The sequence below is a fragment of the Balaenoptera ricei genome, chromosome 20 (assembly GCF_028023285.1).
Source record: "Balaenoptera ricei isolate mBalRic1 chromosome 20, mBalRic1.hap2, whole genome shotgun sequence".
Taxonomy (NCBI): Eukaryota; Metazoa; Chordata; class Mammalia; order Artiodactyla; family Balaenopteridae; genus Balaenoptera; species Balaenoptera ricei.
The window spans coordinates 42,972,401-43,000,386 of NC_082658.1; the positions used below are offsets into that span (position 1 = coordinate 42,972,401).

The 27,986-nt window shown below is 53.0% G+C and overlaps 2 protein-coding genes across 5 annotated transcripts; one reads left to right on the forward strand and one right to left on the reverse strand.

Moving 5' to 3' along the window:
* The first annotated feature begins 1,585 nt into the window (after positions 1-1,585).
* On the forward strand, positions 1,586-25,427 carry MMP28 (matrix metallopeptidase 28). 4 transcript variants are annotated; one of them, XM_059908852.1, is made up of 9 exons: positions 1,906-1,926; positions 8,460-9,651; positions 10,061-10,140; positions 10,364-10,551; positions 16,250-16,474; positions 19,025-19,270; positions 20,628-20,777; positions 21,105-21,272; positions 22,112-25,427. In XM_059908852.1, exons 4-9 carry the CDS (start codon positions 10,392-10,394, stop codon positions 22,504-22,506), a joined length of 1,344 nt encoding a protein of 447 aa, XP_059764835.1. In that variant the 5' UTR covers positions 1,906-1,926; positions 8,460-9,651; positions 10,061-10,140; positions 10,364-10,391; the 3' UTR covers positions 22,507-25,427. The 4 variants fall into 4 exon arrangements, with proteins under 4 accessions (XP_059764833.1, XP_059764836.1, XP_059764835.1 ...); XM_059908851.1 differs by lacking the exon at positions 1,906-1,926 and having other exon boundaries at positions 8,460-8,479; positions 9,572-9,651; XM_059908850.1 differs by lacking the exon at positions 8,460-9,651 and having other exon boundaries at positions 1,586-1,926.
* Positions 24,091-27,791, reverse strand: C20H17orf50 (chromosome 20 C17orf50 homolog). The gene is made up of 3 exons (XM_059906425.1): positions 27,716-27,791; positions 24,573-24,903; positions 24,091-24,471 (listed from the first exon to the last, which is right to left on the reverse strand). Exons 1-3 carry the CDS (start codon positions 27,789-27,791, stop codon positions 24,261-24,263), a joined length of 618 nt encoding a protein of 205 aa, XP_059762408.1. The 3' UTR covers positions 24,091-24,260.
* Between the last annotated feature and the right edge of the window lie 195 nt (positions 27,792-27,986).

The window sequence follows — 27,986 nt, forward strand, 5'->3', positions numbered from 1 at the left end:
TTTAGCAACCCTTCTAGATGTTGAGCCCTTCAGCATCTCCCTCCCCCAGGCTCACTGCAGGACTTTGCCTGAATCTGTAGCTGTGTCCACCTCTTCTGTCCTTAGCTGAGAACCTTGGTTCCAGTCTGCCCGCTAGACTGAAAGCTCTCTGAGGGTAAGACCCAGGCCTTGTCCACCATCTCCGTTCCAGGCAGAGATGCTCCCTACAGATGTGCACAAGGGCACCGGCGGAGAGGGGGCATGAATTTACAAAGAAATCCACCCTCAACTCTGCCCGCCGCGGAGCCCTTGAAGGGCGCCTTTTTCTCATTGATCTGCCCAAAGGAGCGCCTGTTTCTAATTGGTTCGCCCAGAATGAGTGTCCCCTTTTCATTGGCTAGTTGTGCGGTGGGCGTGGCCTATTTCCAAACAGTCCGCCCCGGGAACGCCTATTTCTGAGAAGTCCAATCAAAGAGGCGCTTTTTAAAAATTCCTCCGTCCAAGTAGCGCCTTTCGCTAACAACACAAAAACATCTTGTGCACTACTAAGGCCCTAAGACTTCGGATAAGAACACTGCGTTACATTTGGTTAGCGCTTTATAGATTCCAGATTACCTTTACACACATTAACTCATCTAAACCCCACATCGACCCCCAGAGGTGGGTATCACTGTGCCATTTGCCTTTTACAGGTTAGCAAACTGAGCCTGGAAGAGAGACAGCAACCAGTCTGCAGTCACTAAGGCGGATAATGAAAACAGTTCACTTTTTCTCAGTACGAGTTTGACTAAACTTTTCACGTAAATCATCTGTCCACCCTTACTAGGACTGTGTGGGATATATAAAGCCAGGCACTTTACACACATGTTCTCAATCTTCATGCAACTCTGGAAACTAAATATTATTCGCTATCATTTCATTGATGAGAAAATTGACCCTCGAAGTAGTTAAATGCTTTGCCAAAGGTCACACAGCTGCGGTCTACCTTTTATTGATATAAAATGCGGACTGCATGATGCCAGGTACGGTGCTCAGTTATTTACAGGCATTCTCTTATTAAATGTTCCCTATTATCACTTGATGTCGGTATTCTATTATCCCCATTCACTGCTGAGAAAAATAGGTTCAGAGAGGGTGAGTGACTTGCCCAAGACCACACAACCAGCAGGTGGCTGAGGCAGGATTCACACGGCTAGCAAAGAAGCAGGTCTGGAGCTCAAATTCAATCCTTCTGACCCCAGCCCAGGGCTCCTTCTCTCACACCTCAGGGCCTCGGCCCCTGCCAGCCCGGCTGAAACCATCAATGACCCTCGGGTAGGCCAGAATCCCTCTTCATCGAAGCCTTAGGTAGCCACAACCGCCAGGAGAAGACGTTTCCTCCCCTGTCCTCCCCAGAGAGATCCGGATCGACTGGAGGTGGCGGACTAGAGGACGGGTTCGCAAGACGGCTGGCGCCGGGCGAGGCCACACAGCCTGCGGAAGAGGCTCTAGCACCGCCGCTTGTTCCAGGAGCCGAGGCGTGTGGGTGGGACCGGAGTGCCGGGGTCCCGCCTCCTCCTCTCTTTTTCGCCTCCCTCCCTCGCCTCTAGGTCCCTGGGCCGGCGGACCCGCGGGCAGGCACTGCCGGGCTGGACGACCTCGACCCGGCTCCCGGCGAAGCGCCGCGGAGGAGCTGCCCGGCGCGCGGAGCCCGGGCACGGGCGAGCCCCTGCAACCTTCCCCTCGGCGCTGGGCCGGCGCAGAGCTGGAGCATCCGCGGGGGCCCGGGCACGGCGGACCGACGGCCGGCTGCCCCGCGTCCCGTGCCCCGCGCCCAGCGGCAGGGACGGCGGCGACATGGCCGCGCGTGTCGGCCTCCTGCTGCGCGCCCTGCCGCTGCTGCTGTGGGGCGGCCTGGACGCCCAGCTCGCCCAGCGCGTAGGCCAGGAGCTGCGCAGGGAGGCGGAGGTACGCGGTGTGTGTGGGGCGGAGAGGGTCCGCGTGCTGGAGACCCGCCCGAACTTTGCAGTCAGGCCACCCAGCCGCCCCATCTGAGCTGACCATCGGCATGACCCTCCCTTGTCCTCCGCACCCTTCGCACTTGCACACAAAGAGCCTAGGGCAACATTCTCTCCCCTCCCACCCCATCACCCTACCCCACCCCCGAACCCCAAGCCAGGGCTGGAACCACACGGGCAGGCGGATCTGCACTGATTTCCCAGGACAAGGGGAAGGGGCAGCGAAAAGATAGGATAGACATGCAAGAACTGAGGGAGAGGGAACCCCTACACCCCAGTTTAGCGCGGAGCCACTGTCCCTCACCGCCTAGTCTGGGAGACGTAGCAGTTCATTCATCACACGTCCTCCCCAAGTGTCGGACGCTGCCGAGACTCCCAGACTGCTGGCGAGAGCGTACTGTCTGGTCCTGGCCGGGGACACGGGAAACAGCTCTGGCTTCCTGGGCCGGTGCTGCCCCTGACCAGCTGGGGCTAGTGAGCGCCCAAGCTCAGAACTTTCTGCATCTGTAAAATGGGTGAGAGTAGCACACATACTATCTCTCTCCCTTTTTTTTTTTTTTTTTTTTTTTTGGCTGTGCTGCGCGGCTTGTGGGATCTTAGTTCCCCGACCAGGGATTGAACCCATGCCCCCTGCAGTGAAAGCGCGAAGCCCTAACCACTGGACCGCCAGGGAAGTCCCAAGAGTAGCATACTCTTAAGAGTTGCTTCTAAGGAGCTTTAAACAGTGCTTCAGGACTGAACTGGAGAAAAGGGGGTGGGGAAGTGGAGGTGAACCTTAAAGATTTCCCATTTCATTTTCCTCCTTTGGACTCAACTGCTTGGTGTAGGTTGCACAAGGGGAATTTTTGTGAGGTGGGGTTAGAGGTGAACTTGGGGCGTCTACTTTCTAGATATAGGTGATTGTAATAATACACCAGTTTCATTTCTTTCTTCCCCAAAGGAACATCACTGTCTGTGTTCTTATCTCTTCTCTGGATTAGAAACTGGGGTCACGACTATTTTAAGGAGAAGGGAGGCAAATAAGTTTTAAATGACTGAGCCCAGCACTTTGCCCTGAGACTCTCACAGAGCATCATTCCTGCTGTAAAACTGCCAGTTGTGAGCTTCTCAGTATCCCCACTCCCCTCCCCTAGAAGAGAGAGACATGCTGAATTTAAGAACCCTGCAAAATGAGGAGGACCACCTCTGAACCACTCTTCCTTCCACCAGCCCTTTCCCATTACTGCTCTGGAGTATTTGGAAAAGACCCTGCTTCCACCAGGGGGTCCGCTCTCCAACTCCTTCACTCCCTCCCCATCTAAGCACTAGTCTCTTGCTCTGTGCTCTCTGCTTTTGCACATTCACGAATCACTCTGTTTCCCTGAATTTAGAGTCTTACAACATCAAGTGCAGAGTCCTCCTGGCCCCAGGAGAAGGCTTCTGTGTACCAAGCCAAGTCTTGTTAAGAGTTCCATCCCACCTTCCCCCAGGTCCCCGTCCCAGGCAATCCTTGGCGAGAGAACAGAGACCGTATCTCTGCCGCCCATGCCTGCGGTGGCCCCAGATGGAGAGAATTTCATCTTGGGGTGTGCTTGGGAAATGTAATATCTAGCCGATTAAGTCTCTTTCCATCTATTTAACATAACTGGGGGAAGGGGATTTTTTTACCTCTGAGAGCAGGAAATATTTTAAAAGCATAAAGAACTCTGGAAATGTGTAATGGGGATGTGTCCCTATATGCATATATATATGCAAATTGTGTGTGTGTGTCGGTATGTCTATATGTGTTTCTGTATATGGTCAATTGCATGGACTTCAGTGTCAGGCAGACCTGTGTGCAAACCATCAGTAAATTATTTATCCTCTCTGAGCCTCAGTTTTCTTCTCTGTGTTATGGGGGTTAGTAATGCCTATTTCACAAGATTTTGGTGTGGTTTCATGAGATAATGTATGTGAAATACATTCTAGGCTCAGCACGGTACCTAGTATGTAGAAAGCAGTCTATCAAAGGAAGTTGCTCTCAATGTTGTTCTTGTTGTTGTTATTTTAGAAAACAGAGCTTCAAATTAAAGCCCTGGCTTGGTGACTTGCTCTCCTAGAACAATAATACAGGACAAAGTATGTAAGACAACAATTTTCAGCATTTGACAACAGGGCTATAATTCTTAAGAGACGGTGTTGCAGTTACTATGGCTACATTATAAATTACTTCAAAATTCAGTGAAGTAAAAGAACCATGTATTATGTCCATAGATATTGTAGGTTAGAATTTCAAATAGGGCACATCAAGGCAGCTTGTCTCTGCTCTGCAGTGTCTGGGGATGGAACCATCTGAAGGCTGTTTACTCACCTCTCTGGCAGTTGATGATACTGGCTGTCAGCTGGGGGCCTCAGTTCTTCTCCATGTGGGCCTATCCACATGGTCTCTGCATGTGGGCTAGTTTGGCCTGCCTCCAAACATGTTGGTTGGGTCTCCAGGCTGAGAGCAGAGAGAGAGAGAGAGAGAAGAGAGCGAGAGAAGCAGAAGTTGTATCTCTCTGTGACCCAGACTAGGAAGTTGCATAGCCTCACTTCTGCTGTACTCCACTGTGTGGAATCACAAACTCCAGGTCAAGGGGTGGGAACACAGACCCCACAGTTGGTGGGAGGAGTGCTGGAGTCACATCGTAAGGAGAGCATGAGAATGAGAGATGTGATCATTTAGGGAAATACAACCATCCACAGAAAGGAACCTGCACAAAGTGAGCCCCCTGATCACCCCAGCTCTTTGCTCCGGTTCATTTCCCTGACCGCAGTGCAGGGAGCCAGACCCCAAACAAAGCACAGCAGTCCTGCTGAGCTCACAGACAAAGGTCAAAGTTCAGGAGATGGAAAGAAGGAAATAGTAAAACAGCTGTGTGATCTTAAGCTTGTCTTTTCCCTTCTCCAGTCAGCAGATTCCTCTTCTGTAAAATAAGGGAGTTAAATTTCTTAAATGATTTTTAAGATTCTCTCCAGCACTAACATTCTTTAACTTTGGTATGCTTGCACGCCTTTGCCTCTGTGTGTATGTGTGTATGCATTTCATCTACCTATGTCCATGGCTATCTATCTGGGTGTCTCTGTGTGTATTCCTGTGCCCTGCATGCATGGCTCTATGTGTCCCCTGTGTGCACACAAAGAAATAAAATCGAGGGCTTTCCAGAGTGGGCTTTGCCTGGCAGGGGACTGACGGCTTACAAAGCTGCATTGTGAACAAGTTCATTGCTGCCCACTTAAGAAAACTAGAGCTGCTCACAACATTAGCGGGCAGGAACAGTCTCCACTGCTGAGTTGCAAGATTGAGGGTTAATGAATGACATCATCACCCTGGCCCCCCTCCCATTCCCAGCCAGGCCCTATCCTGTTCTTGGGCAACACAGACTGTCCCGAGAGATCTATCTACCATGCATTGCTTGGACCTTCTTTAGCGCAACCCGGCAATGTGTCCAGGACCTGCCTTCCACTCAGTAATCAAGCACATCTTCACGGCTATTCCCAGTGTGCCAGGGCAACAGGAAGCTGGGTAGTTTGTTTCTCCAGGGAGACACTGGAGCTTCTGTGGAGTATCCACCACCAGGTGCAGTGTCTGCTTCTCATACCACAGATCCATTCATTTTATTTTGTGTGAGTCAGAAACCCAGAAGCCCGGGCATGGAAGCCTTTCCCAAGAGCTCAGCTCAGTGATTCATAGGGTGCAGACGAGGCTCTGAAGGGTCCCAGAGGACCACAAGTTGATGGAAAAGCAATTGCCAAACCAGTCTGAAAACCAAGAAATCTATTAATAGTAAAAGCTGGATGGTGGAAGCAGGAACATAGAAGGGAGAGATTGTTGGACAACTCCTCCTAAACACAATCTTGGTTAGGGCTTTATTTTGTGCCTTAAACTTTGCCCCACACCCAGTGAGGACCATGGGTCCATACAGTCTGGTTATTTGGCATTAGAAAAAAATACAAGATGGGATCTGGATTGAGACTAGCCAGCTAATGTTTTCCAACTTCCTTAAGGATGGAAAATGAAAGAAGGCACGGGGATTACAGTAAGAGGTATCTAAGTTATACGTAGACAGAACTTTGTGAATATGGGACCAGGGACAAGGGAAAGGAGGAGAAGAGGAAGGGAGTCAGACAGAAGGGAAGGGGAGGTCTTTGCCCAAAATAAAGGAAAGGGGCGGAGCTTGTCCCACTGCCCTGAAAACTTCAGTAGGTTCCAGAAGTCAGAGAGCAAAAGCAATACATTCTGGAAGCAGATGTTTGTCTTTGTGAAGAACATACTTGGGTGCTATTGAATACCTGTGGCTTGTCAGAGGGCCCCTGTGGATTGTCATGGGAGATGGGATCCTAGCCTCTTTGGAGTCCCCTGCCTGAGCAGGTTCTTCCCTCTGCTCTGCCCCTGGGCCTGCTCGCGGAGGAGACAGAAGGAATCCAGCTAGAAACACCCCCAGTTTTACCTTTCTTATATTTGAGGGCCATCTCCCAGTGGTGAGAGGAGCTTGGACCCTGCTCCTTCGGTTTTAAAGCCTCTGAGCCACTTGCTTAAATGTGAAATAAAACATCCTGGGATAGGTGTCAGAGGATTTAGATTCAAGTATGAGACACTATACTCCCTTGAGATTTACCTTCCTCATCTTTAAAATGGGAATAACAACACCTGTCCTGCCTATGTTCTTGCAAGGTAGTTGTGAAGCTCAAAGAAGGTGAGATGCCCTGAAAAGCTTTACAATAGGCAAGAGCTCACTGTGCTCCTGATTACCAGAAAACATTTTTATTTATGGGACATGCTAAGGCAGAACATCAGCTGTCATCCCCTGTGTCTTGACTTGGCTAATAATGCCACAGGTGTATCAGATGATAAACACAATCACCCAGAGTCACTATCGAAAGATTAGAATCATAATGAAACATAACAGGAGAAGTAATAGATCATAGGTGAAGCAACACGGTTTTTGCATGAGCTTGCAATTTTTTAATTCTTGGTTTCATTTTTGCTGCTGCAATTCTTTGATATGGAGGATGTCACCGCCACTCTGTGGACAGGAGACTGGAAGCTGACCCCTCCTAGACTAATCTACCAAAGGTCCCTTCCAGCAATGAGGCTCTGCGACTATAAATGGAAAAATAACGTTTTTAACGGAGCAACTATCATAAAGCTTTCCCAAAGCTTCTTCTTGCTGGATTGTCATGACACTCCTGTGAGAAACATAAAGCAGTATTCCTACCCCCATTTTATATTTTGAGGCACAGAGAAGTTAAGTAACTTTGCCGTAGTTCACATAGCTAATCAGTTGCAGAAACAAGGCTACAATAAGAGAAGGAGCTGGAGTAGATCTTAGCTCTAATCCAACCCCCCCATTTTATAAAAGAGGAAACTGAGGCCCAGACAGGCACAGGACTTGCTTAAGGACACACAGTTCACAGCAGCACCAAGAATAAAACTCAAGACACTCAGTCCAGTGCTCTGGCCCTGCCGGGTTAGTGACTCAGAGCTCGGGGATTCATTTGGCTACACCTCATTGCTAGTTTTGCCTTACTCAGTAATGGCCAGAATTTCCCCTTCCTTCAGGCACTGAACGGGCTGGGCTCTACACACACTCCCAGGACAAGTCAGGATGGATGGAGGACTAGAACCCCCGGAATTCTGATGCCTCTCAGCTTTCTGGGTCTGGGGAGAACCGTCTTCATTTTCCCCAAACACCACAGCCACTCCCAGGGCTTTGCAGAGGCAACTCCCCCAGGGAAGTGGCCCCAGCCCTGACCAAGTGGGTGAGGCAGGTTGGCGCAAGCTTTCGGACCTGAGCAAGGCGAATCCCTGGAGGGGCACAGCCCTCCAGCTTCCTCTCCATGCAGCTCCAGCCCTGGGCTCCATGGGAGAGAGGATGGGTGGAGGACAGGGCAGAGAGAAAACCTGATGTTTGAACTGTGAGGCAAAGAGGAGCAGCCTGGGCATGGCTGCCATGAAGGGGGACAGCGGTGATCCCAGGTGGAGCTCGGAGAGCCCCCGAGAGAGCACAGGACAGCCTCCCAATCCTGCGTCTTCTCCTGGGATCCCTTTGCCACGCTGTCACCTGCCCCACACCCCTGCTCTTTCTCCCAGGCAGACGGGCGTTTCTCCAACCTTTGCAGGGGAAAACAGGCACGGCAAATGGGCAAGCAGAAGAGGGTTAGGGAGGGCTGCAGGAGCAGAGGGCATCTCAACCCTGCGTCCTCCTCACCCCGGGATGTGGGTCTCCCTCCACTCAACAGAACTTTAGGACACTCAGTATTAAGGGCCCCCTTCCTGTAATTAAAAATGTTTTAAGATATGTGCATAGTGAACATAGAATAAGTATAAGGGAATTCTTAAGTCCTGATAATCCCCATTATAACACTTCGGTGCTTTTATGGAAATATTAAGTGTCAAATTCTTAACATTTCTTTTACTCATTCTTTTGGTGTCTCTTGGCTGGTGTCCTGGATACTTGCTGACTCTGCCTTCTGGAAATTCAGCTCTGCCTTGAAACCCACAGGTCAGCCCAGGACTTCCCCTCTGATGGACCCCTGAAAAAAGCCTCCACTCCCATCCTGCCCTCCACCCACCTTGCCTGCCAAAGTACCAGGCACGGCAGCCCAGCCAGGAAACAGGAGACGCCGCTCGTCAGTTTCCCCTGTCCTCCGCCTCTGTCCAAGGCTTCCAAGTTCCTGAACCGGAGCCAAGTCCCTGATAAGGGCTGGGTGGGTTTGGGGGGAGAGGTACAGAGAGTGCCAGCCTGTTAGCCTGTGACCCAGTCTCCCCCAAGTCACTCACTCAGCAAAACTGCTTCTAAGGAAACAATTAGCTGACTTCCTTTAGAAAGCCACTCTGTCCATCCTCACCAAGGGAGAGGCAAGAGGCATGGAAGAGAACCAGGCACCTGGCTGGGGTGAGGCAAGTCTGAGATAAAGCACCTAGAGGTGTAACTGCCTTGTTCAAAGCACTCCCGTCTTATAGATGGGTTGCATTCCAAAAGTCTCTTGTTAATTTCCCCACTAAGGTAAATCAACCTGATCAACTGTTTATTGAGCATTTACTATATACCAGACAACTATGCTAGATGTACATTGCTATATTTAATCCTTCTGAGAATCCTGTGGGGTTATTTCTGTTCTCACATTGTGAGTGAAGAAATGGAGGCTCAGAGAGGTTAAGTAGTTTGTCTCTGGCCACCCAGCAGAGTCATGGTTGGGAACAGATTCTTGATTCCAAGACCAGTGGCTATTCTATGACGCCACACTATGTTGAGCAGTAAAGAGTCTTCCAGATTAAGCCCCTAGAACTCCTTTAATCCATTATGCATCCCCAAATGGTATACCTATGCAAAGGGAAAGAAGAAAACAATAGTGCTGAAATACTAATAAGTTAGCTCAGGAAAACAATAAAATGGACTTGGAAAGAGTTTGTCTAGAATAAGGGTTCCTTATGGAAAGTGGCTTTATTGAGAAGAGGATGTGGAGGTCTCTGGAGACAGATATAACGAAATCCACAAAAAGGAGGGGGGATACTTGCAAAGGTTTAGGGGCTTGCGGGTCCTGGCTCTTAGTGTCTGGTTTCATTCCCAACTTGTGCCTTTTCCTTAACGCAGCAGCTATGATTGGAGTTGATCTGAGTTAAGAAATACAGCAAAGAAGAGAACAAGGAAAACAGAAAATTATTTCTGGAGAGGTAACACAGCAAGGAGGGGTAAAAATGAAGAGTCGATGTGTGTCTGTATAAGAATTCAGCAGCCGAGGTGATTTTTTTAATCCATTCGTGGGGCTTTATGAGTGAGAAGGGCAAGCAGGGAGCTGAGTGCATCATTCCCCTGAAGGGTAGGACTGGTGATAGGGATGGGCAATGAGTCACACACTTCTTTCCACTGGCTTCCAAGAACTATATCCAGCTGATCTGTTGTTGGCCTGGAACTGAGTCCAGGTTCTGACTTTGATGCCAGGACTCTTTCTGCTATAGCTCATAGACCTTGTTGGGAAAAGGCATGAGCCTGGGTGTGATGTATGTGACATGGACCCTCGGAGACCCAGGGAGGGGAAAGGGTGCCACACCGTAGGAAAGCTGACCTTTCTCTCTCCCCCAGGCATTCCTGGAGAAGTACGGATATCTCAGTGAACCTGCCCCCAGTAGTCCCGCCTCCACGCGATTCAGCAATGCCATCAGGTAAGACAGAGGGATGGGGAGGACTTGGTGGTGCTGGAGTGCAAAGCTCCGGTCACCTCCTCCCTCCTCCTAGAAGGCTGGTCTCCCACGTGTGCCCAGGGGGTCACACTCCATTGCTCCCTCCCTTGCCCCCAGCATCCTGCTGTCTCCAGGGAAGCTCCCTGCCTTCATCCCCACCAGCCAGCCTCGCACTGTGGTCCTTTATCTCAATTCCTCCTAACAGGGAGTTCCAGTGGGTGTCCCAGCTGCCCATGAGCGGGATGCTGGACCCCGCCACGCTGCGCCAGATGACGCAGCCCCGCTGTGGGGTGGCAGATACCGATAGCCAGGTGGCCTGGACCAAGAGAGTCAGTGCCCTATTTACTGGACGTCGGGCCAAAATGAGGCGTAAGAAACGCTTTGCCAGGCAAGGTGAGCACTGTTAAAATCTAGCTGGGTTGGGATTCCCCAGTGCCCTGAAGCCCCATGGCCAGAAAAATACGTCTCATCCTCGGACTGGGCTCTGTGAATAACCTCGCTCCCCTAGGGTGGGTGAATAGGACCTCTCAACCCAAGGACCATGTTTGTGAACACAGATATTTAAGTCAGAATTATGCCTAAATTGATGAATTTTCTTTCTTTTAAATTTTTCTTTATTTTTTCATTTAAAACAATTTATTTATTTATTTATTTATTTTCTGCGTTGGGTCTTCGTTGCTGCACGCGGGCTTTCTCTAGTTGTGGCGAGCGGGGGCTACTCTTCGTTGCAGTGTGCGGGCTTCTCATTGTGGTGGCTTCTCTTGTTGCGGAGCACGGGCTCTAGGCCTGCGGGCTTCAGTAGTTACAGCACGGGGGCTCAGTAGTTGTGTCTTGTGGGCTCTAGAGTGCAGGCTCAGTAGTTGTGGTGCACAGGCTTTGTTGCGCCATGGCATGTGGGATCTTCCCAGACCAGGGCTCAAACCCGTGTCCCCTGCACTGGCAGGCGGACTCCTAAGCACTGCGCCACCAGGGAAGTCACTAAATTGATAAATTTTCCTTGTGCAAGTATTTTCCAGAGCAAACCCCATCAAGCCCACTTAATGCCTTGATCAATTTGCTATGTAGGGCAGTTAAACGATTGCCAACATTTTCCTTTATATTTGACTGAAGTCATTTTCAACAGAATCGATTCTTTTTTCATAAGAATTATTCAACAAAGATGTGATTCATCGATCAGTTTTATTTTGACCACGGCACATTTTTTAACAGCATTATGGAAATACAATTCACATACCATAAAATTTACTCGCTTAAAATGTACAACTCAGTGATTTTTAGTATATTCACAGCATTGTGCAACCATCACCACAATCTAATTCCAGAACGTTTTCATCACCTCAAGAAGAAACCCCATGCCCAAAATGAAACAGTCACTCCCACTCTCCCTCTTCCCAGCCCCAGGCAACCACTAATCAATCTCCTCTCTGACTCTGCAGATTTGCTTATTCTAGACATTTTCACATTACAGTTTCTGCCATTGTGATTTTCCTTGTGTAGTTTTGGGTTTTTCCTTCCCTTCCCCTCCTCCACTTTCTCCTTCTTTGTCCAAATCCAATCTTCCAGGATCAGATATTACAGATCTACGCTTTATGAAGGAGATTTGATTCTTCTGTCAATTCTTCATCAATAACAAGTTTAACTGCGTGTAATTTTTTTTAATTTATATATTTTATTTTTATTTATTTTTGGCTGCATTGGGTCTTTGTTGCTGCATGCGGGCTTTCTCTAGTTGCGGCCAGCGGGGGCTACTCTTCGTTGTGGTGCGTGGGCTTCTCATTACAGTGGCTTCTCTTGCTGCGGAGCATGGGCTCTAGGCACGCGGGCTTCAGTAGTTGCAGCGTGCGGGCTCAGTAGTTGTGGCTCGCGGGCTCTAGAGCGCAGGCTCAGTAATTGTGGCGCACGGGCTTTGTTGCTCTGTGGCATGTGGGATCTTCCCGGACCAGGGCTCGAACCTGTGCCCCTGCATTGGCAGGTGGATTCTTAACCACTGCACCACCAGGGAAGCCCTAACTGTGTGTAATTTTAACATCTTGTTTGTACTAAGTCTAGTTTTCTCTGCTCAGTTTTCACAGTTTTCAAGATTTCTAACAAGACGGGGTTGCTCAGTTAGGTTCTCATCTCATTCATTTTACTGTGAGCACTTAGGGCCATTGCCTCTTTTAATTTGCATTAACTACTTTGGCTGACAATACCCATTATGAACAGAACAAGAGGCACACTGTTTTTATTTCTTAGTTAATTCGTAAGAAAATTGTGAGCTGTTCCCCTCAGCTGTTGGAGGACGTCTGTTTCCAGGTACTTGCCAATCCAATTCCACTGTGTCTACACATCCAGCCACTCTGGATCCCCAGTACTGCCTGACCGCATTCTGGTAAAACAAGGAGGAGCGATGGGGTCCAGACTCTGGGGTCAAGATGTCCCTGGTGTCAACATGTTCTGCATCCCCCAGAACATGTGTTTCTGGACAGCAGAGGGGAAGGACAAGGTGGAATGGAGGAGCGTTGTGAGCTGGAGCGGTGTCCCTGGATCTGGAGCTCTGAGTTTAGCTGTGTGACCTGGGCCACGTCACTTTGCTCTGTTTCCTCATCAGAAACAGCTTGTTCAGGTTGCAAAGGAGAGGCGCTGATTACTAAGGGGAAGGGCTTGTTGGGAGAACACGGTGGAAAATGGGGCAGCCCCAGAGAGTCTCAATAGCGACACTGCCAGCCTAGAGTCGGTGTCCCAGAGAACTGAGACGATGCTTCCTGAGCCCTCAGGACACGACCTGAGCACGAGGGACGCTTCCTCCGGCAGCATCTCTTCTTCTCATGCCCTAAGGGAGGAACTGATGGAGTCCGTTTGTCACTATCCAATGTGGAGCATCCCTTTTGGACAGAAATTCACGCTAAGGCACCTCCCTCTCCATCTCATTATCTGACACTGACTCCTGGTCCAGACAGCAGTGGCCAGACTAGACAGAGAATTTCTCTCTTATTCACAACATGAACCACAGCAGCTTGAATTCTTTACCTCCTGGGTGGGAAGACATTCCCTAGAAAAGAGCTGTGAGCTTGGCAGGCACCGAGCACTTCCTATGCCTTAGGAAAGAAAATGTAATAATAATAACAGTTAATACGCACTGAGCCTTTATGACCATGCCAAGCATGGTTCAAAATGGATTAACTCATTTAATCCAATAACAACCCAATGAGATGGGTACCATTATTATCCTCATTTACAGATGGGGAAAATGAGGTACAAAGAGCTTGAGCGACTTTCCCAGGGCCGCATAGCCAGAGTGTGGCCAAGCCTTCTTTTCACTGGGAGGACTGATTGCCGGATGTGAAAAAACCCAGAACATGGGAAGGTGCTTAAAACATGATGTGGATTTCTAGGCCAGTGACTTTCCATTCTGTGGGTAAATGCTATACCGATGAAATTGGGTTCCAGGTTTGCCAGATAAAATACAGGATGCCCAGTTAAATTTGAATTTCAGATGAACAACTTAACTGTTTTGTTTTCACATACTTATACTACAAAAAGTATTTGCTGTTTATCTGAAACTCACATTGAACTAGGCGTTCCGTATTTTCATTTGCTAAATCTGGCAACCTCATTCCAAGCACCAGGTCCGGACTCTGTGCCTGCAGGGCTGATCTTCAATGTCCCTACTCCCTCACACAGCTGGTGGAGATGGGGAGCCCTGGGGCGGGGAAGGGGGTGTATCTGGGATGGAAAATGAAGGAGCAGGGATATTTATTGAGCACCCACCACATGCCAGGCAGCTTTGTGCTGCCTTTTCATTTGCTATTTCACTTTTACCAGGAGGTGAGTCTTACCAACCCCACTTTGCAAGTAAGGAAACTGAGGCTTGGAGAGAGTCTATAATTTGATACACGAGGTTGTAAGCAAAGGGACTGGGATTTCAACCCACGTTCTCTCCACAGTATCAGTTGCCTGTTGGGAGTCAGGATTCCAGGGTCCCCCAGCCCCAGGCAAGGAGTCTAGCTCTCTGCCCTTCCCCATCTCCTTTTCCTTCCCCTTCCCTTTTGAATTTTGGAGCAAGGGCGTGGTGGGTGCAGTGCCAGGTGCTGCTGTGGCCTGAGGGTTGCCATGGAAACCAGCCCTTTCCAGCCAGGAGTTTGGGATGGGGGCCTGAAGTGGCCAGCCTGCTCCAAGGACACAGACCTACAAGAAGATAGGGACGAGGGCTCAGGCTGCTGGCCAGGCGGTTCCTTTCTCACCAGCAGCCCCACCAAGGACCCCCCCATCCAGCTCTGCTCTCGAGGAAAATTAGTCTCTCAGTACCAGTCCTATCTGTCCTCCGTAGCCTCCCCACTTCTTGCCCATGGAGTGAGGGGCCTCTTTAGCTGCAAAGAGGCAGAAGGAGCTGCCTCACACTCTTCTAGAAGCTTGAAGGTTTTGGGGGGGGTGGGGGAGAGTCTGAGAGTTGGTCACCCATAGCAGGGTGTGAAAGAGCCCAGCGCCAGCCTGCCCTGTGCCTGGTGAAACTTACGATTCAATGAGAAGTGTTACTGGTACCTCGTGAACCCTCAGGCGGCGCCTCTGGCCTTCCTCCAGGCCTTCCTCGGCCTTCCTTAGACTCCTTCCCTCTTCCCTCCCTGAGGGTTGGTCACTGGCTGGGAGGGGTTGGGTGGCTGCCAGGCCCAAAGGGGTGAGAGAAGGGACACCTCCTCCCCGCTTCCATGGAGGATGGAGGGGGAGGGAAACTGTGCTGAGCTCTTCTGCCAGCTGGAGAATTCAGGAGAATTTCAGCTTGCGCAGAGCCCCCGCTTTGACCCAGAGGAGCGATGTTTAGGCAAATTTATAAGCCTTGAGTGTTAGCAAACGGGCCTGCTTATCTGTGTGGTACAGTGGCCAGCGCACTGGATTTGGTGTCAGGGCCTGGGCTCAGGGCCTAGCCCCACCACTCACTCATTCTGAGGCCCTTCCTCCTGGTCTCAATTTCAGCAAACTGATGGATAAGGAGATGGCCAAACGTCCATGACTTCACTCCTCCTACCTGGTTCAGGCAAGGATATCCCCAGGACAAAAAGGCAGGAGATCTGAACCTTCACCTGCCCCCCAAGGGGAGAGGGGGCCCTGTCCTCTGGCCTGGCCTCCTAGCACAGCCGGGCCTGCCCTGCCCACTCATCACCTGTGCTCCAGAGAGTCTGGGCCATTTGGGAAACTGAGACCCAAAGACAGCATGATTCTCGGGTGCTCCCAGGAGTCCTGCCTCCAGAGCTGTGAGTCTCCCACAGTTTCAGTCCCTGAGCTTGCAGGGCTCAGAAATAGCCCACGAAAAACTCTGGGATCTGGACTTTCTGAGCACCCTGGTCCTGGGTGCAAGGCGAGCTGCAGAGGGACACGGTTGACCTGGGGCTCAGGCAAGAGGCCAGAGTCTCAGGCCTCAGGGAGGAACTGCAGTTTGAGGCAAAGGAATAGGAACTCTTAACTAAGTGGAGATGGAAAAATTTCTCTCGGTCAGTGACAGACACACCCTTTGTTCTTACTTGTTTTCACCTCAGAGCTCTGCAGAGTCCCTGAGGAAGTGAGGGGGAGGGCCAGGGGTCAGAGAAGGACCTCGAATAAATGGGTCTTGTGGTCTCTGGTCAGCAGCAGGCCCAGGGCACGGGAAAGGGAGCCAGCGGGAGGGTGTGAGGGGTGGAGAGGAGGAAGGGGGAGAGGGCAGTCATGGCTGTGGCCCCCGTGGCTCCACCCCGACACGGTAGACAGGGGCTGGGATTTGCTGCCAGCAAGAGACGCAGCACGGTTTTCAAGCTCAGCCCAGATTGTAGGGAAGATGGCCCCAGACCCGGGACTCCTTCAGGTTGGGGACTCTTCCCGGGTAAAGGCTGCTCATCCCCTGTCATACTGGGACCTCCCAGGTCGAGCCACTGGACTAGGGACCGTGCAGGACAAGCGTAGTCTTGTCAGTCTGAGAGCAGTGTCTCCACAGCCAAACAGGGGGCTTCCCATTTGGGCTGTGTTTCCTCCATCACATCAGGGACTTCCTGGAGGAGGACCTATCTCCCCATCAAAAGGGTCCGCAGGGAGCAGCCCCAGGCTCTGCAGCAGGTGTGACTGATGCGGCCTCTCTGGGTGGCAGGCAACAAATGGTACAAGCGGCATCTCTCCTACCGCCTGGTGAACTGGCCCCAGCACCTGTCTGAGCCGGCAGTTCGGGGGGCCGTGCGTGCCGCCTTCCAGCTGTGGAGCAACGTCTCGGCGCTGGAGTTCTGGGAGGCCCCGGCCACAGGCCCCGCTGACATCCGCCTCACCTTCTTCCAAGGGGACCACAACGACGGGCTGAGCAACGCCTTCGATGGCCCAGGTGCTGGCACAGAGCCTCTCTCCCACATGGCAGGAGGGAAACCCAACTAGGAGAGGCAGTCTGGGGAGGGCAGTGGAACCTTCACTCCCCCTTTGGCCTTGGCCAAGCTGCAGCCCCCTCTGAAGAACCTTCAGTCTTCCCATCTGTAGAATGGGAACAGTGGTCCCTGCCCTATTAGGTGCCTCATGGCTGAAGGGACGGTCACATGAGGTTCTCCATGGAAAGTGCTTTGCAAACTCTAAAGAGTATTATCTCTTTTGGGAGAACCTTCTGGGGTCTTGTCATCCATCCCCTGCCTCTAGTCAGGCCTGTGCCTCTCTTGTTCTCCAGGAGTGGATGTTCTCCAGACCAAGGCTCTAAAAACATCCAGAGGCCACAACAACCCCACTCCCGCCCTCCCACCACCCACTGCACAGTCACTGCCACAGGGCAAGAGGCATTCTACCCCCTCCCTGCCACCTGCTTCACACACCCACAGCCCAGACTGTTCTCCTGTTTGCCCCTGACCTAAAAGCTTACGGCTGCAATGTAAACTGCTCTCCTCCCCATCTGCCCAGCACTAGCCTTCACAACCTGAATGCAGGCCATCTGTGCATCTCCTCCCCACTAATGAGGCGAGGAGACCTGATCAGACCCCTTCACGGTGGGGACTTAAGCCCTTGTGTCGCCTGGGTACTTGGGACCCACCTCCCCTGCACTCTCCTGCTTTCCATCAAGCCCACGCAGAGCAAAGCCCACTTCCAAGCCCTGCTGCTGAGACCCAGGGTAGGACTGGGAGAGACCTAGGCTCTTCGAGAATCCACATGTAGCACACACACGTGCTTGCATGTAACTCACTTCACCCATGATATCTCCATGAGACGTTGATATCCATACCCAGGTCCCCAGGTGGAGTCTGGTCACTAAGACAGCACTGAGCTGGGAGTCAGCTCTCTGATTTGAGAGAGGTGTTTTGTCTGAGTTTATGTCTTCTCCCTTCGAAACCCGCCCATCTGTCTCCCAGGATTATTGTGAGGGTTAAACAGAAAGGGCTTACATGGCTCGAAACAGCTTGGGGCATATTCAAAATTAGAAGCATGTATTCCTCCTACAAATGGCTGGCTCTCCGTGCCCCAGGAAGCTCTCTTTAAAGGCAGCCTCCCAACTTTTGTCAGTCCCCTCTGGCCTGGACTCCAAGAAAGCAACTCCAGAAGGACCTTCAGTGGGCTTCTAGGCCAGCATCATTGCAGTGCTGTTTGCCGACTCCTGCGGAAAGTGAATTGTGAGGGAGTAGGACCCTAGAAACTGTAAAACTGCATCTGGGGCCCACTACAAGCTTGAGAATCACTGATCCAGCCCATCTCCCTCTGCTCATTCCTATTACAAGCAGGGAAGCAGGGAAGTAGAGACCCACACAGGGCCCTGGCAGAGGGAAGGCAAGAGTGAAAGAACGCAAGAATATATATACTTTTTTTTTTTTGCCCCACCGCGTGGCATGCGGGATCTTAGTTTCCCGACCAGGAATCCAACCCATGCCCCCTGCAGTAGAAGTGCAGAGTCCTAACCACAGGACCGCCAGGGGAGTCCCCTACATACGCTTCTCTCTCTCTCCTTTTTTTTTTTTTTTATAAATTTATTTATTTTTGGCTGCGTTGGGTCTTCGTTGCTGCACACAGGCTTTCTCTATTTGCGGCGAGCGGGGGCTACTCTTCATTGCCGTGCGCGGGCTTCTTATTGCAGTGGCTTCTCTTGTTGCTGAGCACAGGTTCTAGGCACGCAGTCTTCAGTAGTTGTGGCACACGGGCTCAGCAGCTGTGGCTCGCTGGCTCTAGATCTCAGGCTCAGTAGTTGTGGCGCACGGGCTTAGTTGCTCCACGGCATGTGGGATCTTCCTGGACCAGGGATCGAACCCATGTCCCCTGAATTGGCAGGCGGATTCTTAACCACTGTGCCACCAGGGAAGTCCCCCCTATATGTACTTATTAATAAATAAGCTATACCTACCCATAAACACACTCAGCACCCAGATCAAGAAACAACACTACCAACACCCCAGAAGTCTCATTAAGCCCCCTTCGGGGGTAACCACTGTCCCTACTCCTAGATCTCTTCGAAAGTAAGTAACAGTTATTACCTGCGGTAGACACTAAGTATTACATGTAACATACACAAGTACACACATCCCTTTTTAATACTCAGAACAACCCCGTAAGGAGCAACTCCCTTATCAACATGCCCATTTTTCAGATCTAAAATCTAAAAGCTAAGACACAGAGAGGTTAAGCTATCTGTCCAAGGTCACACAGCTAGTAAGCGGATAAAACCGGGATTGGAAGCCAGGCAGTTTGGCCCCGTGCTCTTTGTACACCACGCTCCCTCTTAGGCTTCCAGGCCCCATAGCCTAATCATCTGTTCATTGCTCCACACGTCAGCTTCTGCCAGACTTAATTAGGAGGGAAATTACTCATCAAAAACGCAGCCATACACACGCCAATGGCATTTGAGCCGGGCGGTGGGAAGTTGGGGGGTGTCGCGGGCGGCGGCTCCACCTGACCTCCTCGCCGCCTGCAGGCGGCGCCCTGGCGCACGCCTTCCTCCCCCGCCGCGGCGAAGCGCACTTCGACCGCGACGAGCGCTGGTCCCTGAGCCGCCGCCGCGGGCGCAACCTGTTCGTGGTGCTGGCGCATGAGATCGGCCACACGCTCGGCCTGACCCACTCGGCCGCGCCGCGCGCGCTCATGGCGCCCTACTACAAGAGGCTGGGCCGCGACGCGCTGCTCAGCTGGGACGACGTGCTGGCCGTGCAGAGCCTGTATGGTGAGCCCCCGGCGCGCTCGCCACTGCGCTCTCCCCTGTCCCCTGCGACCCGGGATCCCCAGGGCTCGGACACCGGCTCTTCCAATAGGATCCCCCATCCTAAGCGCAGGAAGCTGGCCTCCCCATCACTGGTCCTTCCCGATGCTGAAGCTTCGGGCTCGCCTCAAATCTTGAGAAACCTCATCTCCTGCTGTGCTCCACCCGCATGCCTGGCCTCTATCATCGCAACCAATTCCTGGGCACAGCCCTCCTCTGCGTTCCAGTTGCTGATTCCTGCCCAACCAGGGCCGCGCAATTCCTCTCGTATCCCCGCCCCATCACCCAGACCCAGTCCTCGGTCCCACCCAGACCCCAGAGCCCTCGCTCCTGCTCCCAGCTGCAGTGGCTCTTCTCCAGCATTTCCCTCTCCGTGAGCTGATGCCCACTTTTCCCCCAAGCCTGGGCCTCTGCCTGGCCGTGGACTTAGACAGGGTCTTCTCCCCCAGAATGAACTGACTGGTGCTTCCCGGAGATTTATCTGGACCCCAGCCCGGGGCTGTGACCCTGAGTACCTGGTGCGGTGGGCAGGGCCAGGATCCCCAGGATCAAGTCACCATTCCATCCGGGTTAGCAGTTGCTCTTGGGCAAAGCAGTTCCCCTTTTAGAGCCCTCGGTTTTATCTTCTGGGGAAAAAAAAAGGGGGGGGGGGATAATAATTGAGGCCCTGCTTACCGCCCAGGGCTGTTGTTCTGGTGGATATGAACATGCTTTGTAGCCTAAGAAACCTACACAAAGGTAATAATAATAGCTGCTATTTCACGAGTGTCTACCATGGGCCAGACACTTAACACACCCATGAGGTATCTTTTTATCCACAAATGAGGAGAATGGGGCTCAGAGACGTTAGATAACTTGTCCAAGGTCACCCAGCTAGGAAGGTGCAGACCAGGATTCAGGAGTTGGTGCCGAATTCTAAGCTTGTTAGACTCTGCCTCATTCTCATAAGTGAAGTATAGTGATGTCGCTATTATAACTGCTGTAATTATCACAGCCCAGGCCCCTGAACTCTGCCCTCATGCCATCTGCATTGTCCAGGACTTAAGGAAGAGGACCCTCTGCCCTTTTTAGTTCCAAACCCTTGTTTGGTTCCCCCACTCCGATTTTACCCTTTTCCAGACTGTTCAGCAGGAAAGAGGACTTCTGAGTTTGGTGCTATGGTTAACACCAACAACCAAGGACAGCTCTTAACTCCCCACCCCTGCCCTCCTTCCCTGCCCCTCATGTCAGATAATGAAATGAACCAAGGGGGAGGTCTCGAGCCCTCAACACACCCCCAACCAGTGTGCATTCTCTCCCGCTTCCCTCCTTCCCTGTGAAGGGAAGCCCCAGGGCGACTCAGTGGCCATCCAGCTCCCGGGAAAGCTGTTCACGGACTTTGAGGCCTGGGACCCCCACAGACTCCAAGGAAGGCGCCCCGAAACCCGAGGTCCTAAATATTGCCACTCTTCCTTCGATGCAATCACTGTAGGTAAGATGGTCCCGCCGGTTCCTTGCTTCCTTCTTCCCTCCTCCTCCACATCTCCAGGGGTCTCCGGAGCTGGAGTACAAGGTTGGGGGATGAATTATAAAATCCAGAACTCCCAAGTCACAAGCATTCTGCAGGGTAGCAAGCCCACGCCAAGCAAAACGCTTCTTTCTCCTGCACTTTTCCCTCTGCCCCAGCTGTGCATGCTGTATCCTCTCTGCTGCATCCTCTCTCGTCAGTTTGGGAAGCTGGGTTCTAGGGAAGCACCTTCCCTGGAAAGAAGGCAGGAGGCTGATGGTCACTCCTCAGCTTTCTCTTGTCTCTGGGCAGATGGGCAACATCGACTGTACATATTTCAAGGGAACCAGTTCTGGGAGGTGACAGCTGATGGCAACGTCTCAGAGCCCCACCTACTACAGAAAAGGTGGGCAGGGCTGCCCCCCCATATTGAGGCTGCCGCGGTGTCATTGGAGGATGGAGACTTCTACTTCTTCAAAGGTACCAGCCCTGGGGCAGATGAGAAAATTGAAGCCTAGAGAGGGGAGGAGTCTGCCCAAGGTCAAAAGAGGGGAGGAGTCTCAATTCCATTCTGAACCTGTGGACCCAGGAACTCTCCCAGGAGATTCCTTTAGTGATGGATTGGGGGGCACAGGTGTCACGGTTGTCCCAGAGAGAGAGAGCGGGTGGGAGAGTTTCAGAGAAGAGTCTAGAGGGAAGCAGAGGATGGCTCTGAGCTCTGCAATACAGCAGAAGGACAAACCTTCCTTGGAATCCTGGCTGTGTGAGTCTGGGCCTGTCACTTAACTCTTGGAGCTTGAATTTGTTGAACGGGGAAAATAATCCCTCAGGTTTGTTGGGGAAGGAGGATTAAAAGAACATAATGCCTGAGGAATGTGCAGTATATTACATGAGAAAATTGTGTTCATTCATTGATTCAACAAATATTGAGTGCCTTCTACAAACTCGGCTGGAGGTGTTGGGATACAGTAGTGATCAAAACAAAAATCCCTGCCCTCACAGAACTGTTGGTAGTAATGGCCGTGGAGAAAGCCCCTGGACTTCCCTGAAGTCTATTATTCACCTGGGAGGGGGCGTGCTTCCTGCCTGGGGTGGGGAGGTTCCTTCAGAGCAAGCTGCCCTCTGCGGACACCTGCTGGAAGTGGAGGCCACAAGTGTCCCTCCTCTACTGTTTACAACTGATCTATTTTGATTATCACGAATACTGACCACCTTGGGCTCCAACATGAAGGGGAGTAGGAATATGGGGGGACAGAGGTGGGGTAGAGGACCAAAGGGCGAGCGCACCAACTCACCCTGGCTCTGCCGATGTCCCACAGGGAGTCGATGCTGGAGGTTCCAGGGCCCCAAGCCAGTGTGGGGCTCCCCACAGCTGTGCCGGGCCGGGGGCCTGCCCCCCCACCCGGATGCTGCCCTCTTCTTCCCTCCTCTGAGCCGCCTCATCCTCTTCAAGGGCGCCCGCTACTACGTGCTGGCCCGAGGGGGGCTGCAGGTGGAGCCCTACTACCCCCGAGGCCTGCAGGACTGGGGCGGTGTCCCTGAGGAGGTCAGCGGCGCCCTGCCCAGGCCCGACGGCTCCATCATCTTCTTCAGAGACGACCGCTACTGGCGCCTTGACCAGGCCAAACTTCGAGCAACGTCCTCGGGCCGCTGGGCCACAGAGCTGCCCTGGATGGGCTGCTGGCACGCCAACTCGGGGGGCACCCTGTTCTGAAGATGCCCCCACCTCTTAGGGAATTGCTGGCGCTCTCATGGCCAACGTGTATCCCCAGCCCCAAGGGCAGACCCCGTCTGGAAGCCTCTGAGCCTCCCTGCAGAAGTCCGGGCAGGAAAGTTCATCTGCATTTGTTCCCTGGAGAATGTCCTTGTGCTGTCAAGACATTGATCTTTGTGGGATCAATTCAACGAGAAGCCGAAAAGGATCCCAGACCCCACGGCCCTTTGCCCAAAGACTCATTCCTTCCCAGGCCTTGGGGATTTTGTTTCTTCCCCTAAAGGTGCAGTTCCTGTCCATGAGGCCACAGCACTGGGCAACCAGGAAAGATGCAAAACTCAAGGAGAAGTTGGGACCACTTTGCAAGACTGTCCCTTCCCCTCAGGACCTCCTGGCTCAGTCCTTGGAGAATTGTGTCTTATTTAATCTCCAACCTCAGGGGTGTCAGGACCCAGAACAAGAAGGAGGCCGATGCAGGCCTGCTGGGCCCCGTTTCTTTCAGGGGTTGGGGGGAAGGCTGGAATAAAGAGGTGCTCCCAGCTGGTGGGCCTGGAGGGGGGAAGCAGCCTTCCTTGGACACGTTTCCAGTGAGAGCAGGTGGGTATGGATGCCAGGGAGGCCGCAGCCATGTTCTTCCGGTCAAAGCCGGAACCAGTGAGTTGTGCGTGTGTGTAGCTGTGATGGGGAGAGGCGCCCTGCCTCTCTCTTCAAAAATCAAAATATCCTTCGCCCACCTCATCCCTCAGGCCAGATGAAGGACCCTGCGTGGCAGGGGGAGGACAGGAGGCTCTCCGGAGGTCTGCACTGCTGCAGTCGCTGGGGGCTCTGCAGGCCGAGAGAGCTTCGTGCTCACAATGGCCCCATTCTCCTGGCCACACACGAAGCATTCCAGGAGCTCCCGCTGGCCGGCCGAGAATAGCTGGGATTCCTGGCGAAGGCCCCAGCTCCCCGGCCTCCCTGTCTTCTGTCTCAGCGGCTTCTGGGGCTGCTTCTCTAGTCCTCCCCCCTCCACACTTGCCAGTGCCTCCTCTGCACACACACTGACCTCAGCCAGACCGGGCTTCCCGCGGGAGGGGAGGAAGGTCCGGCCAGCTTCAGCCCTCAGCTGCCAGTGCGCATTCCTGGCCCGGCAGCTTCATTTTCTTCTCGGCTTGGTGGGGAGAACGGCCTTTGACTGCCCTTGGCTGCAAGTACTTTGTTCCGCCCCGTCCGGGGGGAGTTGCAGGGAGGAGGCTCTCCGCCTGCCCTTTTCCCTCTGGCTTGAACCCGGGGGAAGGGGAGGAGGATTGATCTTTATCCCACGCCACACCTCAAGGCACTGACACTTTGATTAGGGGCTTTATTGAATGATTTGAGGGAAAGGGCAAGTTTCCCAGAGGGGTTATTCTCTCTAGGCGACGCCTCTGCTCACCGGGCCCGAAGGACGTGAAATACCCCCGAGATGAGCGTGAGGCTGTACCAGGGGGCGCGAGTCAGGTGGGCGGTGGGCACTGCGTGCTGACCCGGGCGCGGGGGCCCTCGGGAGGCGCTGTTGGAGGAATGGAGCTCCAGGTGATGTTGGGCTCCGCATTGATGACAGGTGGGGCCAGTCATCAGCGGTGGGCCTGCTGGGCTGCTCGGAGGGGGGCGCTCCGGGAAGGCGGCTCTCAGGCACGTGCTGGAGAGCGCTCCGCGTCTGGGGAGAGGAGAGGGTGGCGGGGAGTTTGGAGTCAGGCGAGGATGGAGGGCCACAGAGGCCGGGGATTGGGGGGCGCTCAAAGGCCCACGGCAGCCCCTGCGCCTCCAGAAGCCCGCGCCTCCCGCAGATCCGGGTGCTCCAGAACGCAGTGCGCCACGTAGTTCGGCGAGCTGTGCAGGTTCCCGCACTTCTTGCAGAAAAGGATCTCGCAGCGCGCGCAGCCCCCGCCGCGCAGCCGCCGCCGCCGCGTCTCCAGCACGCATGGCTCCTCCGGGGGGATCCGCTTCCTGCGGGCGGGGGCCGGGGCGCTCAGGGCACCGCGCCGCCCGCTCCCGCCCGGGGCCCTGGCGCCCGTGCATCCCGCCCACGCCGAGCGGCGCTCCCTCACCTGTTGGCTGGAGCGGCCAGGCCGCCGAGCAGTGCGAAGGAGCTGAACCAGCCCCAGAAGCCGCTGTCCGCGCGCCGCAGCAGCGCCACCTGCTGGGTGCTGGACTCCTGGCGCAGCGGATAGTAAGACACGGAGCCCCGCTCCCGGCCCTCGCCGCCCTCCGCCTCCCCGCCCTCCGCGTCGCCCTCGGCCGCGCGCTCCTCCGGCGGCCTCTCCTCGTCCTCCTCCTCCTCGTCCTCCTCCGACCCCTCCTCCGCGGCCTCCGCCTCCGCCTCCGCCTCCCTGGTCCCGGGCTGCTCCAGCTCCTTCTTCCACAAGGGGGTCTTCACGCCTGCGGGGGCGGGGGGCGGGGAGGAGGTCAGTGAAGGGCCTGGGTACCCTGGTACCCTGACTGTTGCCCACAGCCCGACCGCCCGCCCCCCCCCCCAAAAAAAATAGGCAGTTGTTCGAAGGACAGTGCGCACGAGATGCCCGGGGCCAGCAGGATTCCAAGAGAGGGTTACAGAGTGTGCAGGATTTCCCGTGCAAAGGAGGGCCTGATTTTCTAGGTCCCCGCACTTCCTAGCTGAAGACTCGGGGCAAGTCACGTCGCTTCTGTCACCTCCGTTTCCCTATCTGTAAAATGGGAAAAAGTAGTGCCTATCTCAAGGGTTACTGTAAGGCAGGTATCAGATCGAGTGTGTTTGAAGCGCCTGGCTCAGGGGCGGCGGGAAGCCATCAACAAACAGGTGCAATGAGCCTTGCGAACCCGGAGATGGCGGTTCATCGCCACCTTCCTTCTAATTGGCTCCGGGGTGGGGACTGATCTCTGTGCAGGCTGTCAATAAACATTAAGTGCACTGATTGGAATTTTAATAGGTGGTTTATATTTTGTTTTCTGGTTGGAACGGGATTTCTGTCTTCAAAGTGGGCCTTACCTTAAGAAAGCCCAGCAACACCTGCGGCAGGGTGGGGCAGGCAGGTGGGCACACAGCGCCTCTGCACTGTTAGAAATGGACGCCTCCGATGAGCAACACAGGAAAAGTGCCCCTTCTGAGCGGACTAAATAGAAGTTTTCTTGCCCTCCCAGCCCGTGGGCAGACCGATTAGGAAAAGGCTGCCCTAGGGGGGAGCCAATTAGGAAAAGGCGTCTATTCCTCCTTCTAGGCTTGACCCGAACTGCCAGCTGGATTTCAGCCACAACTGTCCCCCTTGCTGGTGTTCAGGACACAAACTCCACAACCCCAAGCGGCAGTCCTGGCAGGCGGGAAGTTCCTGGACTGATGTGAAAGTACCTCTGCCGGTAGGTGTCCACCACTCACTCAGCACTGACCCAGCCCCACCATGTGCCCTGCTGTCTGCTGGATCTGGGAAGCTAGACTTGTAATGAAAAAAAGGGGGAGGAGGGCAGGGAAGACACAATTCCTGGGGTTTGCCCTGGAAAGGTCTAGAAATTTTTCTATTGATCCCTGCCCATCATGTTTAAAGAGGTTGGAGACAAAGCAGAATGATAATAAAGCTAGTGTTCCAGCCCACATGTATTGAGCACCAATTGCACGTAGTCACCGGGCTAACCTCTTCATACATCATGCCCCTTCATCTTCCCAACCCTCTCAGGTAGGTGACATGGTAGGTAACAGAGGGGCCTCTGAATTTCAAGACTTTTGAAACCTTTCAAGAAAAGTTGTTTCAAAGATTCTGCCAGTTCTTGGTATTGCTAAATGTGGAGAACCAAGATCCACTGTACCTTTTTTTTTTTTTTTTGCCTACGCCGCACGGCATGTGGGATCTTAGTTCCCCGACCAGGGATCGAACCCGTGTCCCCTGAAGTGGAAGCCCAGAGTCCTAACCACTGGACCGCCAGGGAATTCCCAAGGTCCACTGTACTTTTTATTTAGGAAAACACATGAAGGAGCCTTCTGGTTGTGAAAGGCCAGACGTAGTGCACAGCCAGAAAGGGGTGCTGGGAACATTTGGGGAGGATGAGGAATTGGAAAGGAAGGTTGGGATTCGGGGGGCCAGACTATGGAGTTTGGACTTTGTCCTTCAGCAGTGGGGAGCCACTGAACGTTTTGACACGGGGATGTGCTCAGAGCCATCCTTTAGGATGTTCCCTCTGACAGAAGGAGACAGAGAGAGACCTACTTAGGAGTCATTACAGTGGTCCAGGCCAGAGAAGACAAAGATCCGAACAGCAGCAGGTGAAGATGAGCGAGCAGATGTCAAGAATATTCAGGAAAGAGAGAGAAGAGGGCTTGTACATGGATGGGTAACTGAGAAAAGGTTGGGCTTCTACTCTGGGGTTGCCATGGTGATGGGTTGATTGGTCCACCCTGGAGTCAAGAGACCCTGTCCTCCGGCCCCACTCACCGTGTTTATCCATTCTTCCCAAAGCTGTGCTGCCCTCTTCCCTTCATCAGGCACTGGGATGAGAGGGAGTTCCCACAGAACTTGGTCTGGTCTCTAGGGCCTCTGTTGGATTATGAGGGGGCGGGGCTAGAACCCCACCTGCCCATAGGGTTCCACCCCAGAATAGTTGCCTTTTCTAGAGCTTCCAAAAGCACCCCCAAACAGTACCTTTTCTCTTGGGAAGGTATTAAAGGGGATAGAGAGCAACTTTGGCCCCCAATAGACTGGGGTCAAATCCCAGCTCTACCACATAAACATAAAAGCTACTAGCATATTATCTCTCTGAGCTTTAGCATATTATCTTTCTGACCCTCAGTCTCTTTATCTGTAAGTCAGAGATGGCAGTGCAGTACCAGACTTCACCTGGCCCACAGAAAACACTTAAAGCATTATGTTTATTTGCATCACTATTTTCTCTTTCTGTTCTATCCCTGTCCTTCCTCACCCTTGCTCCCCACCCCACCGACTTCCAGCTCATTGCTTTAGCTCCAAGGAGCAGAGGACATGGTGTGAAGTCCTGTAGGAAGCAGAACTCGGGCAAGAGCTGGGTGTAGCTCCTGGATGTTCTGTATGTGTGTGAGAGAGCTGGGGCTGAGGAAGGGAATAAAATCATAGAAACTTGGGAGACTCCTTTTCCTGGCCTGACAGTGGGGTGTGTTGGCAGAGTCAGGGGTATGGAGAGGAGCAGAGGATGCAAACCCAGATCTGAAGAGTCTCAGTCTGATGGGATACAGTTGCTGGAGTCAAGGAGATACCAGCCTGATAGGGGAACATGATATGGTCCTCCATCCAGGTCTGAAGCGGGGGGATGGGGTCTCTTCCTTCGGGCATCTCCTCGTTTGGTGGAGCCAGTTTGGTGGGAGGTAGAACAAAGAGAGCAGACCAGTCCCCAGGAATCTCATGGGGGCAACACTGTCAAGAACTGTAAAGAGTCTAAACTTTACCCTACTTGCAAATTAGCCTGCTGTACTTTCATGGGTGCTGCCAAAAAAACATGAGACTCCTGGGTTGGAGATAAAGAACCTC

Bases quoted from the DNA above. Each gene is read 5' to 3' on its own strand.
- MMP28 (XM_059908850.1), top strand. From the start codon at position 1,816: ATGGCCGCGCGTGTCGGCCTCCTGCTGCGCGCCCTGCCGCTGCTGCTG. The intron at 10,141-10,363 runs GTAAGACAGAGG...TCCTCCTAACAG, and splicing joins CGATTCAGCAATGCCATCAG to GGAGTTCCAGTGGGTGTCCC. The intron at 21,273-22,111 runs GTACCAGCCCTG...GATGTCCCACAG, and splicing joins AGACTTCTACTTCTTCAAAG to GGAGTCGATGCTGGAGGTTC.
- C20H17orf50 (XM_059906425.1), bottom strand. From the start codon at position 27,791: ATGCCCGAAGGAAGAGACCCCATCCCCCCGCTTCAGACCTGGATGGAG. The intron at 24,904-27,715 runs GTATCTCCTTGA...CCGCCCCCGCAG, and splicing joins CATGTTCCCCTATCAGGCTG to GCGTGAAGACCCCCTTGTGG. The intron at 24,472-24,572 runs GTGAGGGAGCGC...CCCCGCCCGCAG, and splicing joins CTGGCCGCTCCAGCCAACAG to GAAGCGGATCCCCCCGGAGG.